We start from the raw sequence: 13,204 nt of genomic DNA, 5'->3' as shown, positions 1-13,204 counted from the left end.
AATATTTCCGAGCCGGGCCGGTCTTCCCACTCCATTTGAATCCAAAGGGTCCAACACCCACGAGTTATACGGCCCACGTGCTCGACAGCGAAAATGTCCAAGAGTAAGACAGCTCATTTAGCCAAACAGCCCACAAGCTCAAAACTAGGCAAAAAAAGGCCTATACGAGACCGACGCTGGGCACAATACGCCCGGCGACTCGTGGGCCTTGTTTGTATAATGTCGGACTCATGGGCCTTAATTGCCTCATGTCGAGTTTGTGGGTTGTAAGACTCGTGTGGGTGTTGGGTTTGTCACGTGCACCCCTTTAAATGGCAGCACGCTGGCCACGTGAGGGAAACAGCTACGCCCCTGGACCCTGTATTTCTGGATGCACATGAGGGCCACTGTCAGGGGAACAGTCATTACGCACATGCCGCCAACGAGTTGAAGGGCTCCATCGAATGAACCAGTGACATCATACAGCTTGCCTGCAATGACAGTGAATAAATTGGTAAGTTCTAGATTGTGATTTTAGCTTGAAAAGGACAAGGTGAATTCGATAGTATACAAATAGTGAATGGTCACGAGTGCAATGGTACGAGATTTCGCACGAGGTGAAAGATATAGGTGCTCTATTCAACGAGGCGAAGCCGAGTTGAATAGTGCGCCTCATCTTTCACCGAGCGCGAAATCTCGTTCCATTGTACGAGTAAAGATCATACACTATTTGTTTTATACAACGTCCAAGTAGATCTTTTTGGTTGGAGGATTGTTGGGTAGGTCTGAGTAGGCCTAGAAGTCTATATATGCATGAAAAAATATAGCCATACTTACATGCGGATCCACTTCGATTCTCTTTCTGGCTTGTGCAATCAGCGTAGATACAGGTCACAGCTAGCGCTCACCACTACGTAGGCCTACATACGCGCATGCATGTACCGCACACGTACACTCCGCTAGCTGCATGCGATCCTCAATATGCAACACACAGTACTTGTTCGAACCGTGGAATAGAACGAAAAAATCGAACCAAGTTGCACGCAAAAATAGAACCAAAATTGCACGGCGCGTTGAATGGAGTACTTATTGAATATCACGTCACCAACAATCCTCCAATCATATTACAAGGATCTACTTGAACGTTGTAGAAAGGCGCACCATTCAACGAGGCAAAGCCGAGTTGAATAGTACGCCTCATCTGTCACCGAGTGCAAAATCTGGTTCCATTGCACGAGTAAAGACCATACACTATTTGTTTTATACAACACCTCGAACGTCAACAGATTTGGTACTCACAGATTCTTGAATTTAGCACAGAAATGGCAACCATTTTCCGTGAAAGACGAATGAGTAGCCTCATAGTCGCAGTCACCGTGTACCGTATTTACGTATGCGAAACAAAGTTGTTTACTAAAATGAGTGACAAAAGTACACGCTTGTAAGCGCACTTGTAATTATTGGCTGCGCGCGGCACATGTTTGCTTATTGTGACATCAGAGGGCGTGCAATGGAACATTTTGCTCAAACAAAATTGCAGTGCTGACAGACAGAGCGTGCAATGGAACTTTTCACTAAATGTCATGTGATGGGCAATCGACCAATCGGATAGCTACATTCTGAAATAGGTGATGTATAATAAAATGACATCGATGAAAGCAAGCATGCAGAAGGAGGTAGTCCGTCTAGAGTCAACGTCTCCATCATTCACTTTTGAATCACACACCCTCGAAAAGAAAAATGTACATTAACATCTTACGTGAGTGTATAATTTTTACCCCCTTTTTCTTCCTTCGAGGAACTTCTTACATGAAAAATAAAAATGTCACGTTAAGTTTTGTACTCGTTCATAAGATATGTGTTCTTTTATTTTTCCCCATTTTAATTTCCCCAAGGTGTCATACCTATGATGTACCCAGAAATCACAGTTCCAAGTCCTGTGATGAATAATTTGGCCGAAATGATTCCTTCGATATTTCTCTCGGCGACGAAGGATTCAAGAACTGCCCAGGATGTGGGGTAACCGGCAAACATGCCGCCGCCGGCGAAGAAGGAGCAGATGAGAAGATGCGTTGGGGATGACGACCTTGCAGGGTAAAGGAGTAGCCCTCCACCAAAAGAGACCATGTTGGTGATGAACAGGGGCGCTCCCCAATGGTCTCTGAAACGCAGGATTACGGTCATAGTCCCGTGAAAGATCATTCCGCCAATTGACCCCACCATGGGCAGGTACGAAGCGAACGATTCCTCGAAGCCCTTGGACAGTGCGAAGGAGATGACGAAAAGAGTCCAGCTGACCATAGCAATCTGCAAGACTACTTTACATGGTAAAAAGAGGAGCGTGAACGCCCACTCCTCCAACAGCGCCCTCACCCAAAAAATCGACCATACATATTCCAGGATCCGTTCTTGTGTCGATCGAGGCCTTGTGGTCTTTCGGCTTCCATAGGTATTGTGACATTGGTCTATTGAGTTTGTTGTCTAGTCTTTGTCTGCTCGCTCCAACAAATATGCAGAAGACTCCGACAGACGTGCTTGGTCATCTTCACCCGGAAGGAGTTCTTCTCTATCCGAACGAGGCAAGCTCTTTGTTTCCGCTAGGTCCACAGGGGGGCGCAGCGTCCCACCTATTGGCACACAGTGTAGATACAAGCCTGCCAAACAAAGTACGGCTCCCTCGAGTCCGTATCCTTCCATCAGTGATGACGTCAAGACGGGGAAAAGCGCGCCTCCAATGAAGCTTCCCATGAGAGAGATGGAATTTGCATATGCGAATTTGTTACCGAAGTGTTGGTGCAAGACGACGTAGGATATTTGGTTGAAAGTGGAGCTGAATAAACCTGTTTAGAAAAAAAAAATCACCAAATATCCAGAAAGAAAATGATTTCTAACATGTGACATGAACACAGACAAATACGAACACGTTTCCAGGTCAAGCAATCACTTAGAGAAACATGCATTTTTTTTTTAAATTGCGCTGTAGAGATGCATAATAGATTAGGCAGGAGATATCATTTCCTCACACGTCACTTCCATTATTAGCCTGTACATCTACAGAAATGTGTGAGATACATGATGCACTCTCAATAACCGCATTTGACATAACGATTCCCGAAAGCAATTCAAACGTCAGTAGTACGATGAAACGATCACATATTACGCAAATTGGAGATCAACGTGGCGAACTTCGGCCGTGTCTTACCTGTAAGAAACATCATAACAGCAAACCAAAATGGCGACGTTACATAACCTGATACGGCAATTGCTCCACTCGCACCCAAGCCGCCCACTATGCAAAGAGTTCGGGGGTCCACCAGAGTAGATAGATAGCTCACGAGGGGACCTGGATTGTGAAGGGAAACAAATGTAGACCACTCCTAGCATGCATTCAAATCCCATGTAAGTTTTCTGTTATTAAAGCGGAGTCACATTGTCCGGAAATTAGCAAAGATGTACACACGACAAAAGAAATGTTCAAATTCGGCTCTGATCGTGTAGACATCGTGTCATGCAACCAGGAGGGTATCTTGGGCCACTTTATTTATCTATTAATTCATCTATGTCTAATCTTTTATCAAGGTAGTCCAATCACAAACTAGAAATTCACTCTGAGAACGCAGACCCCCTTCAAGCAGCTTATTTCCACAATTGATCTTGTTCCCTAAATGAGATCAATAATTTCCATCCATACGTATACATGCTAAAAATCGCTCAATTTTTACGTCAACTTCCAGCTGCACGGCGCGACTTGCCCAATCCGAAACTAGAGCACACACTCTAGTCATAATGGAAGTCTGCCGGGTTCGACAAGGGCGTCAGTGACGCCGGAGGTGTGAGCGGAGCCCAAAGACGGACGCGCAGACGCTGCCACATATTGGGCACGTTACAGCCGAAGTAGGGTCAGGGACCCTCACGTTGTCGACTTGACACTTCTTTTCCAGGCTCTTTTCCTCGAACAGTCCGACGCCCTTTTGGACCTACAGCTGGACGCCAGGCGCTGCTGGCGGAGGCAAGTGATTCCCAACCACGGGCTGAAATGCCCCAGGCCTCAAGGGAAGTTTTCAGACTGTCCTTGCATCACTTCAGTGGCCTTCCAAGGTTTCTTGCTCTAGAAGCAGCTCAGAGAAGAAATTCGTCTTTGCTAGACGCGCGCCGTCCATTCGGACTACATGTCCGACCGACCGGAGCTGGACCTTTATGAGGGCTTCGATCGCGGACATTTAGGCTCTGCGGATGGCCTCAATCTTGGAGACTCTGTCCTCCCAGGATATTCGTGAGTCGTTGCAACCATCGGAGGTGAACTAGTCAAGTACGCGACTTTGCCTCCTATACAGTGTCCGCGTCTCACAGCTGCAGAGCAAAGAGGTGATGACAACTGCCTTGTACACTACCGGCTTGGTGGAAAGTCTGATGCCTCGTTCACCCCACATACGTGTCCATAGCCAAGTTACGACACTCCTTCTTTTGCAAGCCTCTTGGAAACTTATTTGCCCATCCTGCAATTTGAAGATAGACAGCTTCCCAGGTATGTAAAGCTCTCCACGTTGTTCAGTGTAGTGCCCTCAATTTCAATCTGAGGCTCTGGCGGTGTCAGGCCAGGTGCAGGCAGAAGTATCACTTTTGTTTTTCGCGGGCTAATGATCAGTCCGATACATTTTGGTGCTCGTGGAAATGAGTGGCAATTTTTCGCATCTCTGGTTCATTCAATGCTGCAAACGCACAATCGTCTGCAAGCAGGAAGTCTCCGAATAGAGACTCCAGGACTTTGGTTTTTGCCTTCAGACGTCTAAGGTTAAAGAATCGGCCATCACAGCTGTGGCGAATAGTGACAACAGCATCAGACTTGGACAGGACACAGAAGAGCATGGTAGCAAACCTGAAGCTGAAGAGTGTGGAAGCCATGACCCAGCCTTGCTGCACACCAATGGAGATCCAGAATGGGGCAGAGACATTTCGGTTTTCCCCCAGTTCGGGCCATCATACCATCATGAAATGACTGGACGATCCTGACGAGCTTTATTTGATGGGCAGCCTAGCTTAAACAAGATAGCCCACAAAAAGCCTTCATCAGGTCCGCAAAGAGGATGTAGTAGTTCTGATTTAGGTTTTGGCACTTCTCTTGTAGCGCCGTACTGCGAAGACTATTTTCTATAAATTGTCTCGCTGTTGTTCCTAAATCCACACTGGCTCTCAGAGACCACGTCGTCAAGCAAGTGGTGTGTGATGCGGTTCAGAAAAATACAAGGGTCATGATCTTTCCTGCGATGGTCAACAATAAGATGCCTCTGTAGTTAGCCGGTAATTGTCACATGAAGCTATGGTTCCATTGTTCTTGTACAGATGCACGATGTTGGCATCCTTTAAGTCCCGCGGCACTGACTTAATTCGTCCCAGAACTGCTGTATCAGGTCAGTCAGCTTGATGGCAATAGCTCCCCTCCCTCGGGGGCCGGGGGCCGGGGGGGGGGGGGGGTATTCGGTGAGGATCAAGTGCTTTCGTCACTTGTAGTTGCTTGATAGTTTTCTGGGCTTCTGCCAGTGTTGGGGGCCATCAAGCGACGCCAGGACTGGGCGCTGTCGCATGTCCTGGATGGCCTGCTGGTCGACCTGGAAATGTTTGTTCAGCAGCTGACTGAAGTGTTCACTACAGCGCTGTATGATGTCGATCGCACTTCTCAGTATAAAGCAGGGTTCCGGCGGCGGAGCGCACAGGTGCCACTGCATTCGGCGCGGAGCCATACACGTCTTTTCAGGCCAGCAAAGAATTTCTTGGAGTTGTGCTCGTCTGCATATTGTTGTAGTCCTGGGGTCATTTTTTTTTTCCTCCGCTTGTCTTTTCAGCTGTCGCATCTCAGTCTGCACCCTTCTTCTTATGTTTTTGTGGCGGTTGTGCTTGGATTGGAAGTCTTTGTCGTTCAGCCAAGCTGAGAAGGCTTCTTTCTTCTCTTGGAGGAGAGTGGTAATCTAGTTTGTTGTTTTCAAACCAGTCTTGGTGTTTCCCTTTTGTGTGGCCAATTAGGGAAGTTGGTCCAAGTCTTCTCAAAGTTTCCCTCTGCTGGTCGATGTTTATGCTGGTTTGCAAGGCTGGCGATGAGGGCTTCTTTTGTGCTTGATTCATCGAGTTTCTGGACGTCCAGTTTCTTCTTAGCATCAGCTTTCTAGCGTCTTTGTCTGCTGACGATGGAAAAGGAAAGTCTGCACCTCAACAGTAGATCTGTCCAACATTCAACTTCCGTAATTGCATTCTTGATGCGAACATCCAGGATATCACGACGCCTGGTGATCACATAGTCAATCAGGTACCAGCGCTTTGATCTTGGCTGTCGCTTATCCATCTAGGGAGGGACTTCAGGTTCTTCCTCACCAAACGAAAGCGTATCAAGCTCCAGCCTCGGTGATCTCCCTTGTGTCTGCAAGGCGTGTCTCGCTGAGGGCAGCAACATCAATTCTGTATAACTGCAGGTCTCGACCTACAATTGCTGTTCGACATTCTGGTCTGTCGCAATATTGGTTGTCCATGGGGCCTCAGGTTCCAGCACACATAAAGTGCTTTCCCACCGGGAGGATTTTGACTTCTCCTTTCGTATTTCTTTCATGTTTCGACCGCTTGGTAGATGACCAGTCAGCTGCCATGAGGCAGGATGAGATTAGGCAAGCTTTCTTCAGGTCACCTTTTCCAGACCCTTCTTCTTAAAGGGTTACAAGTGCTATCCCAGAAGAGGTATGCTCCGTCGTCAGAGTGGCTGCCGAACTATGCTCTTGCTGTAGAACGACCATTCTGCAATGACCGCCTGAGTGCACGTCCATGGCTAGCAGTTCCCAGCGCCATCTTGCACCTGCCACCGTCACCACTCGCCCATCTTCTGAGGACTTTGAAGAAGAAGAAGAAGAAGAAGTGGAGGATGGAGTCAAGGAATCGTGGGCGAGAGAACTGCGGCGGCCTCGGTTTACCCAGGCCCTAGACCCCCTCTCGGTCCAGCGATCTAGCCAGGAGGGACGCAGGACGACTCATCCTAGCCACGACTAGTTTAGTTCTGGACCCTATTTATCAATTTTCTTTTCCCGCCGACAATACGTGTTAAGCCGAGAACTACTGCCGCGAGAAAACCCCCTCGGGGCAGCAGTTCTCGGGATCGCGCCATCACTCGGCTTAACGCGTATAGTGGGCGGAAAAAAAAAATCGATAAAAAGGGTCCAGAACTAGACTAAGCCACGACTGGACTACAGCCGCCGCCGGAGCGATGATGAACTTCCTCACCAAACCGCCTAAGGGGCTCCTCTCCAGATTTGGAAAAGGTGTACTTCCTAGCCTTTGGTTAACCAAACCAGAAGGACCTGCCCGCTGAAGTGCGCGTAAGGAAACCTAAAAAAAAAGGAAAAAAAATGCACTTTGAACTGGCAAGCCCATCGACCCGGTGCCTACCAAAATATCGAGAATCCTTCATAAGATCCATAAAACTCCTGAATCACTACAAAAATTTCAATCATCTGCTCCTTGTCTAAATCCTTCGTCCATATCCGTTCACAACTTTTGAGTTATTTTGCGTCCAGACAAACAATCCAACCAACAAACAAACTAACGCCGATGAAAACATAGCCTCCACCCTTGGCGGAGGTAATAAGTTTTGGTCTTCCATGGGGCCCTGAATGACATTGATAAATATAATTAACTATGTATATCATGCAGAATGGTGATAAAAAAGGACAAATGTCAATCAAATCGCCATTATGTGCATAAATTATTGAATATCAAAGAATAGCTCTGGTTGGATTTTAATTGTAAATTACAATTTTGATTAAACCATCTTTTAAATGAATAGATCGAAAAAACGAGATCAATAGGTAGTTGAATAAAAAAAACTGGAACCAGCGCACGAAAGACGGCTTGGAATCTTGCTAAAGGCCCGGTCCCACGCGTGTGATAACTTGAAGCGGAGACCTCCTCGCCTAGATTATGGAATTCAATAAGCAGTGAAATTAAAAATAAAAAAATCTCCATCTTTGTATTCTTTTAAGCGCAAGTTGAAATTCTTTCTGTTAAACCCTCTCTGATGCCATTATTTTCCATCCATCAATCAATCAAGCAATCACTGAATTCATTATTTTAAGCATTGAAATAGCCATCATAATCTTTGCACAGATGTGTGCAGCAACCAGCTGTCTGAATAGCACCTCATCAACTCCCTCTTCCGTTTCATTGTTCGGCGTGTAGGCATTCTCTTTTTTCCTTCTTTCCTTCCATTCTTTCCATCTATTCCATAAAGTCGTGTCATGTTGTTGTTGTGTTTCTCCTGTTTTGTTCCGTCTTGTCTTTAATTACATTTGTGCTAAGTATTTGCAAATAAGTATACCAGAAGATTTTTCTTTGAGTAGTTCACAAAATAAGCTTGCTTTTTAGTGGACCTCTCAATTCTTTTTTTTTTCAACTGAAGCATAACTTTGTATTTTTTGCCAGTATGCATGGCGATATCTTTATCTGTATCATTTACCCTATACATATTCATCTGTGTATAATAATAAAAGATACAATATCATTATACATACATGTATGTTTATAATATGAATATTTAAAGATAATAGGTATTCGTGAAAATTATATTCTGATTATCCCTATTTTATACACTAAATATACGGCCGGCGGAACGGGGGGGGGGGGGGGGGGGGGGCAGGGGGGCTCGCCCCCCCCCCCCCCACACACACACTTTTTGTGCACCATACAAAGGATTACATAAGGTGTCATCACTTTAGGCCCCTCCCCCACTTTTTTTTAACCCCGAAGTACGTAAGTGGCACTAAAACGAAATAGATAGACATCTTAAAGTTTGAGCGCGGTAAGGTAATGTTTTTCTGCTAAAGACCCTTCTCTTTTTTTTTTCTTCTTTGCTTGTCAGCTGGAGAAACCCGGAATAGGAAGGGGAGTAATGAGCTGAGGACCTTTTTTTCGCTTCTGTGTTAGCTCATGAAACCCGGAAGTGCCCCCCTACTTTTGAAAACGCTCCGCCGGCCCTGTAAATACTGAGGGAAGTTGTACCATAATCTACTAGTTTTACTTTTTTTTTTTGGCAGACCTAGTGTACTTACAGCCCATGAAGAAGGCGGTTAACTCCATGGAGAATGTGAATCCCAAAGTGCCATAGTCTGTGTCCAGTTTATGAACCAGGTGAGGAACCAGCACGCCAAAGGCCTTGAATAGACCATGAGTGACACAATCCATGGAAAATTTGGCCACCAGCACCACGTATCTCCATCTGTCCGTAGATTCTGTCTCCGCCATTATTCTTTGTCCTTTATAGCGTCCATACCACGTGGTGATGATATACGTCGCTGTATAGGAAATACACCCTTCTACCCGTCCACTGCATAGATCCTCGAGCCATACGTAGGATTATGCGAAAGCTTCTCGGACGTACTCCCACTCTCAAAGAATTCTTGGTAGGTCCGCTTGATTTTTGTGATCCGCGGTGTCTATTTCAACATATCTGAATCTCTTCCGACCCTTTTGTGTGGATCACTTCTCTTCAGAATGGTTTACATCTGGAAGAGAACACAACAAAAATGCCCGCGACTCTTATAACAAAGATATAAACATTCAGTCATGAATATTTGCGTATTTTCTGATGAACGAAATATTTTATTGGATTACATTAGGCGTTATTGTATCAAAAGTTACTCGTGATCTTGATTAATACTGAAAATGAAAAGGAGGAGAATAATAAAGGTAAATAATTGATAGATGTAAAGTGGGTAGACAGATGATAGAATTATACGGTTACAACTTTAAATACGCAATGATACGCAATGATGGCCGCCAGCGAGTAACACGTCACCTTATCACCTCTCCCGAATCTTATTTGGATATCTATCTTTGGATACTGATATTGACAACTCCTGCTATACCAACTTATTAGAATGAGTACCCAGACAAGGAAGGTGCTGCCAAGGAAGGCAAAGCAAGACAGGAAGAGTGATTTTGGAGTGGAAAACCGCGGCGCCACTCTTCCTTCTCCGAAGAACTCTATGCCGCTATCAAGAAGACGAGCCTCCACAGCTCAGCCCGCCAGCCCACCCCGGGTAAACAACCATATCGAGACCACTTCAGCAGCAGCGGCAGCACCCTTGGCACCCGATACCATTGACGTGCCCGACATATCAAGAGATTTGCATGACAATGGAGTTGACGTAACTTCACCAGAAGGAATTGCCCGCTACTTCCACGAAGCAACAAAGAACTTCGAGCGGATGATAAAGAAAGCTGTGGAATCCTTGATAGAGAACATCAAACAGGTGGAGACACATCTGGGACAGGCGATCGAGTTTGAGAGCAGGAGAGTGACGGAGGTAGAGGCCAGGAATCAACAGCTAGAGAAAAGAATGGGCGAGATGGAAAAAGAGGTTGGTGCCCTGCGATCGGAACTGGAGAAGCATAGCTCGGCAATCAACAAGAGCGAAAGGTTTTCACGGCGCAACAACATCCGCATCGTGGGCATACCCGAGTCCACCACCGGCGACGAGGATTGCCCAGCTCTCGTCGAGAAAATCGCGAAGGAGAAGTTTGGGCTTGACATCAAAGTAGAACGAGCGCACCGTGATGGAAAAGCAACCAAGGATCGGCCCAGGCACATCCTCTTCAAAACCCTGTCATACCGCGAGAAAGTCGACATCATGAAGAATCAGCGCCTGAAGCTCGCGAAGGAAGCGTACTTCATGACAGATGACCTCACTGCTGACGATCTGACTGAGAAGAGGAAGTGGTCCGCGGCCGTTCAGGAGCTCTACAAGAACGGCGTGAAGCTTCGCTTCTTTGCTGGGAAATGGAGGAACCGGACAGGAGTCCCGCACAACTTCCTTTCCTCCAGTTAGATCACTTCGGTATGAGTACGGTATTGCTTCTCAATAACTCATTCATTATGTCATAATCATGTTCTTTATGTCTACTTCTATCTTTCCCCGATCATCCACCTCTCTGCCTTTCTTTCTCTGTCAATCTCTTAGTCTATACCCCGAATGTGTAAATATTATGAGTTTATAGTTCATTGTGTATGATGTATATTGTGTATATAGAATATTTCCAAAGATACCATTTGACTTCTGATGTATATTGTTTACAGGGAGAGTTGATATAGCAACGATCTCTGTTGTGAGATCTCAATTGTCCGATGCGGCCACTACTCACGAGAGTAATTTGTAAACAATCTCTTCTCTGTATGACTTGCTCTATTCTTTCCTTCTCTTCTTGTCTGCTTTCATCAATTCTTAAGCAAATGTTCACGACCATGACATGGTCCATGTGTTGTTCTTGTCTTAAATATGGATGAAATTGATTTATGTTTACATAAAAATGTCCAATGTCGGTATTATTTACCTGACGAGTTCAATTCAGAATTTATTGATAATGAGCATTTTTTCAGTTTATTACATGTCAATGCCCGCAGTCTGTTAAGAAATTATGAAAACATGCAATTATTATTGTCTATGATAAATATGAAATTCTCCGCTATTGGTATCACAGAAACATGGCTTAACGACAAATCTCCCCCTTTATATAACATTGATGGGTATTCTGTTGTCCGTTCTGATAGGAAATGCGGACGAGGAGGCGGAGTCGCCCTGTTCCTATCAGACACGTTATCGTATAAAGAAAGGCCTGATTTGATATACAATGGAAATGAAATTGATTGCACATGTGTTGAAATTAATATGTATAATAGAAAAAATATAATACTTTGTGTAATATACAGGCCCCCTCATACAGATAGTAACTCATTTTTGGATAATTTTGATGTTTTATTAGAGCGGATTAATCAAGAAAACAAAGATGTATATATTATGGGTGATTTTAACATTGATCTCTTGAGAGAAGAGCACATTCTTAGAAATAAATTTTGCAATATTTTGCGAGCAAATTTTTGTAATATTACAATCGATAAGCCCTCGAGAATTACGGTCAACTCATCAACGTTGATCGATAATATTTTTACGAATATTGACACGGATTATTCGAAATCTGGTCTTTTGTATAGTGATATTTCTGACCATTTACCTATATTTTTCATTTGTGGCGACACACAGAATTCTTATGTTAAGCAAAAAGAACGTAAGAAGAAGCGGAAATTCACACTAGAAAACATATCATTACTCAATGATGATTTAATCACGGAAACATGGGATGATGTATTACTTTCTGCAGACCCAAACATTGCTTATGACACCTTCTGGAATACATTCCTTTCTTATTTTGACAAACATATCCCCACAATTGAAAAGAAAAACAATAAAAAAATCAAAAATCCATGGATAACAAAGGGAATTTTCCGTTCCATTAAGAAAAGAAATATTTTATATAAAAATAGTTTACGGTATCCTGATAATGATAATGTTAATCGATATAAATCGTATAGAAATAAACTCACACAGATTATCAGGCTTTCCCGCAGAATGTATTATGCGGAAGCTTTTGAAAATGCTATTGGAAATATGTCAGCCACTTGGAAGATTATTAATGACGTCATTGGTAAGAAAAAGAAGGTGTCAACATCTCACATTACGAATAATGGACAAACGTTTTGTAATCCTAAAGATGTAGCATGTTGTTTTAATGAGTACTTTGTTAATGTTGGTCCTAGTCAAGCTTCTAAGATTGATCATACACAGACAGATTTCTCGCAGTACTTGGGCACGTCAAATGATAATTCATTATTTTTTAAACCAACGGATTTTAGTGAGATCCTTGATATTGTGCATTCTCTAAAATCAAGTTATACATGTGGTTATGATGAAATGAGCACGTCCCTTTTAAAACAAATTGTTGGGAGTATATTGACACCTTTAGTACATATTTGTAATTTGTCGTTGTCAACTGGTGTATTTCCGAACGCATGTAAAATTGCAAAAGTTATTCCAATATACAAAAAAGATGACTCTTCTTTTGTTTCGAACTACCGACCTATCTCTATTCTTCCTAGTCTTTCTAAAGTCATAGAAAGACTCGTTTATAACAGACTGTATGATTTTTTGTTACAAAATGATATACTGAACCATGACCAATTTGGTTTCAGGAAATTTCATTCTACTGATATGGCACTAGCCCAGTTGTATGACAGAGTGTCGACTGCCTTAGCTGAACAAAAACATGTCATTGGTGTGTTCATGGACTTAAGCAAGGCATTCGACACTCTTGATCACACTATCCTTTTACGCAAATTGCATCGTTATGGAGTTCGTGGCAT

The 13,204-nt window shown here is 44.0% G+C and overlaps 1 protein-coding gene across 1 annotated transcript; it reads right to left on the bottom strand.

The window, feature by feature from the left end:
• Positions 1-246: 246 nt before the first annotated feature.
• Positions 247-9,252, bottom strand: LOC139734541 (monocarboxylate transporter 13-like). The gene is made up of 5 exons (XM_071645316.1): positions 9,060-9,252; positions 3,182-3,322; positions 2,486-2,819; positions 1,884-2,347; positions 247-470 (listed from the first exon to the last, which is right to left on the bottom strand). The coding sequence occupies exons 1-5, from the start codon at positions 9,250-9,252 to the stop codon at positions 247-249; spliced, it is 1,356 nt and encodes a 451-aa protein (XP_071501417.1).
• Between the last annotated feature and the right edge of the window lie 3,952 nt (positions 9,253-13,204).

Source organism: Diadema antillarum, unplaced genomic scaffold, assembly GCF_040938485.1.
Source record: "Diadema antillarum isolate AM-2024a unplaced genomic scaffold, OU_Dant_1.0 seq00000532_RagTag, whole genome shotgun sequence".
Lineage (NCBI taxonomy): Eukaryota > Metazoa > Echinodermata > Echinoidea > Diadematoida > Diadematidae > Diadema > Diadema antillarum.
The sequence above is the reverse complement of the archived record's forward strand: the minus strand, read 5'-3'. Positions and strand labels throughout refer to the sequence as shown.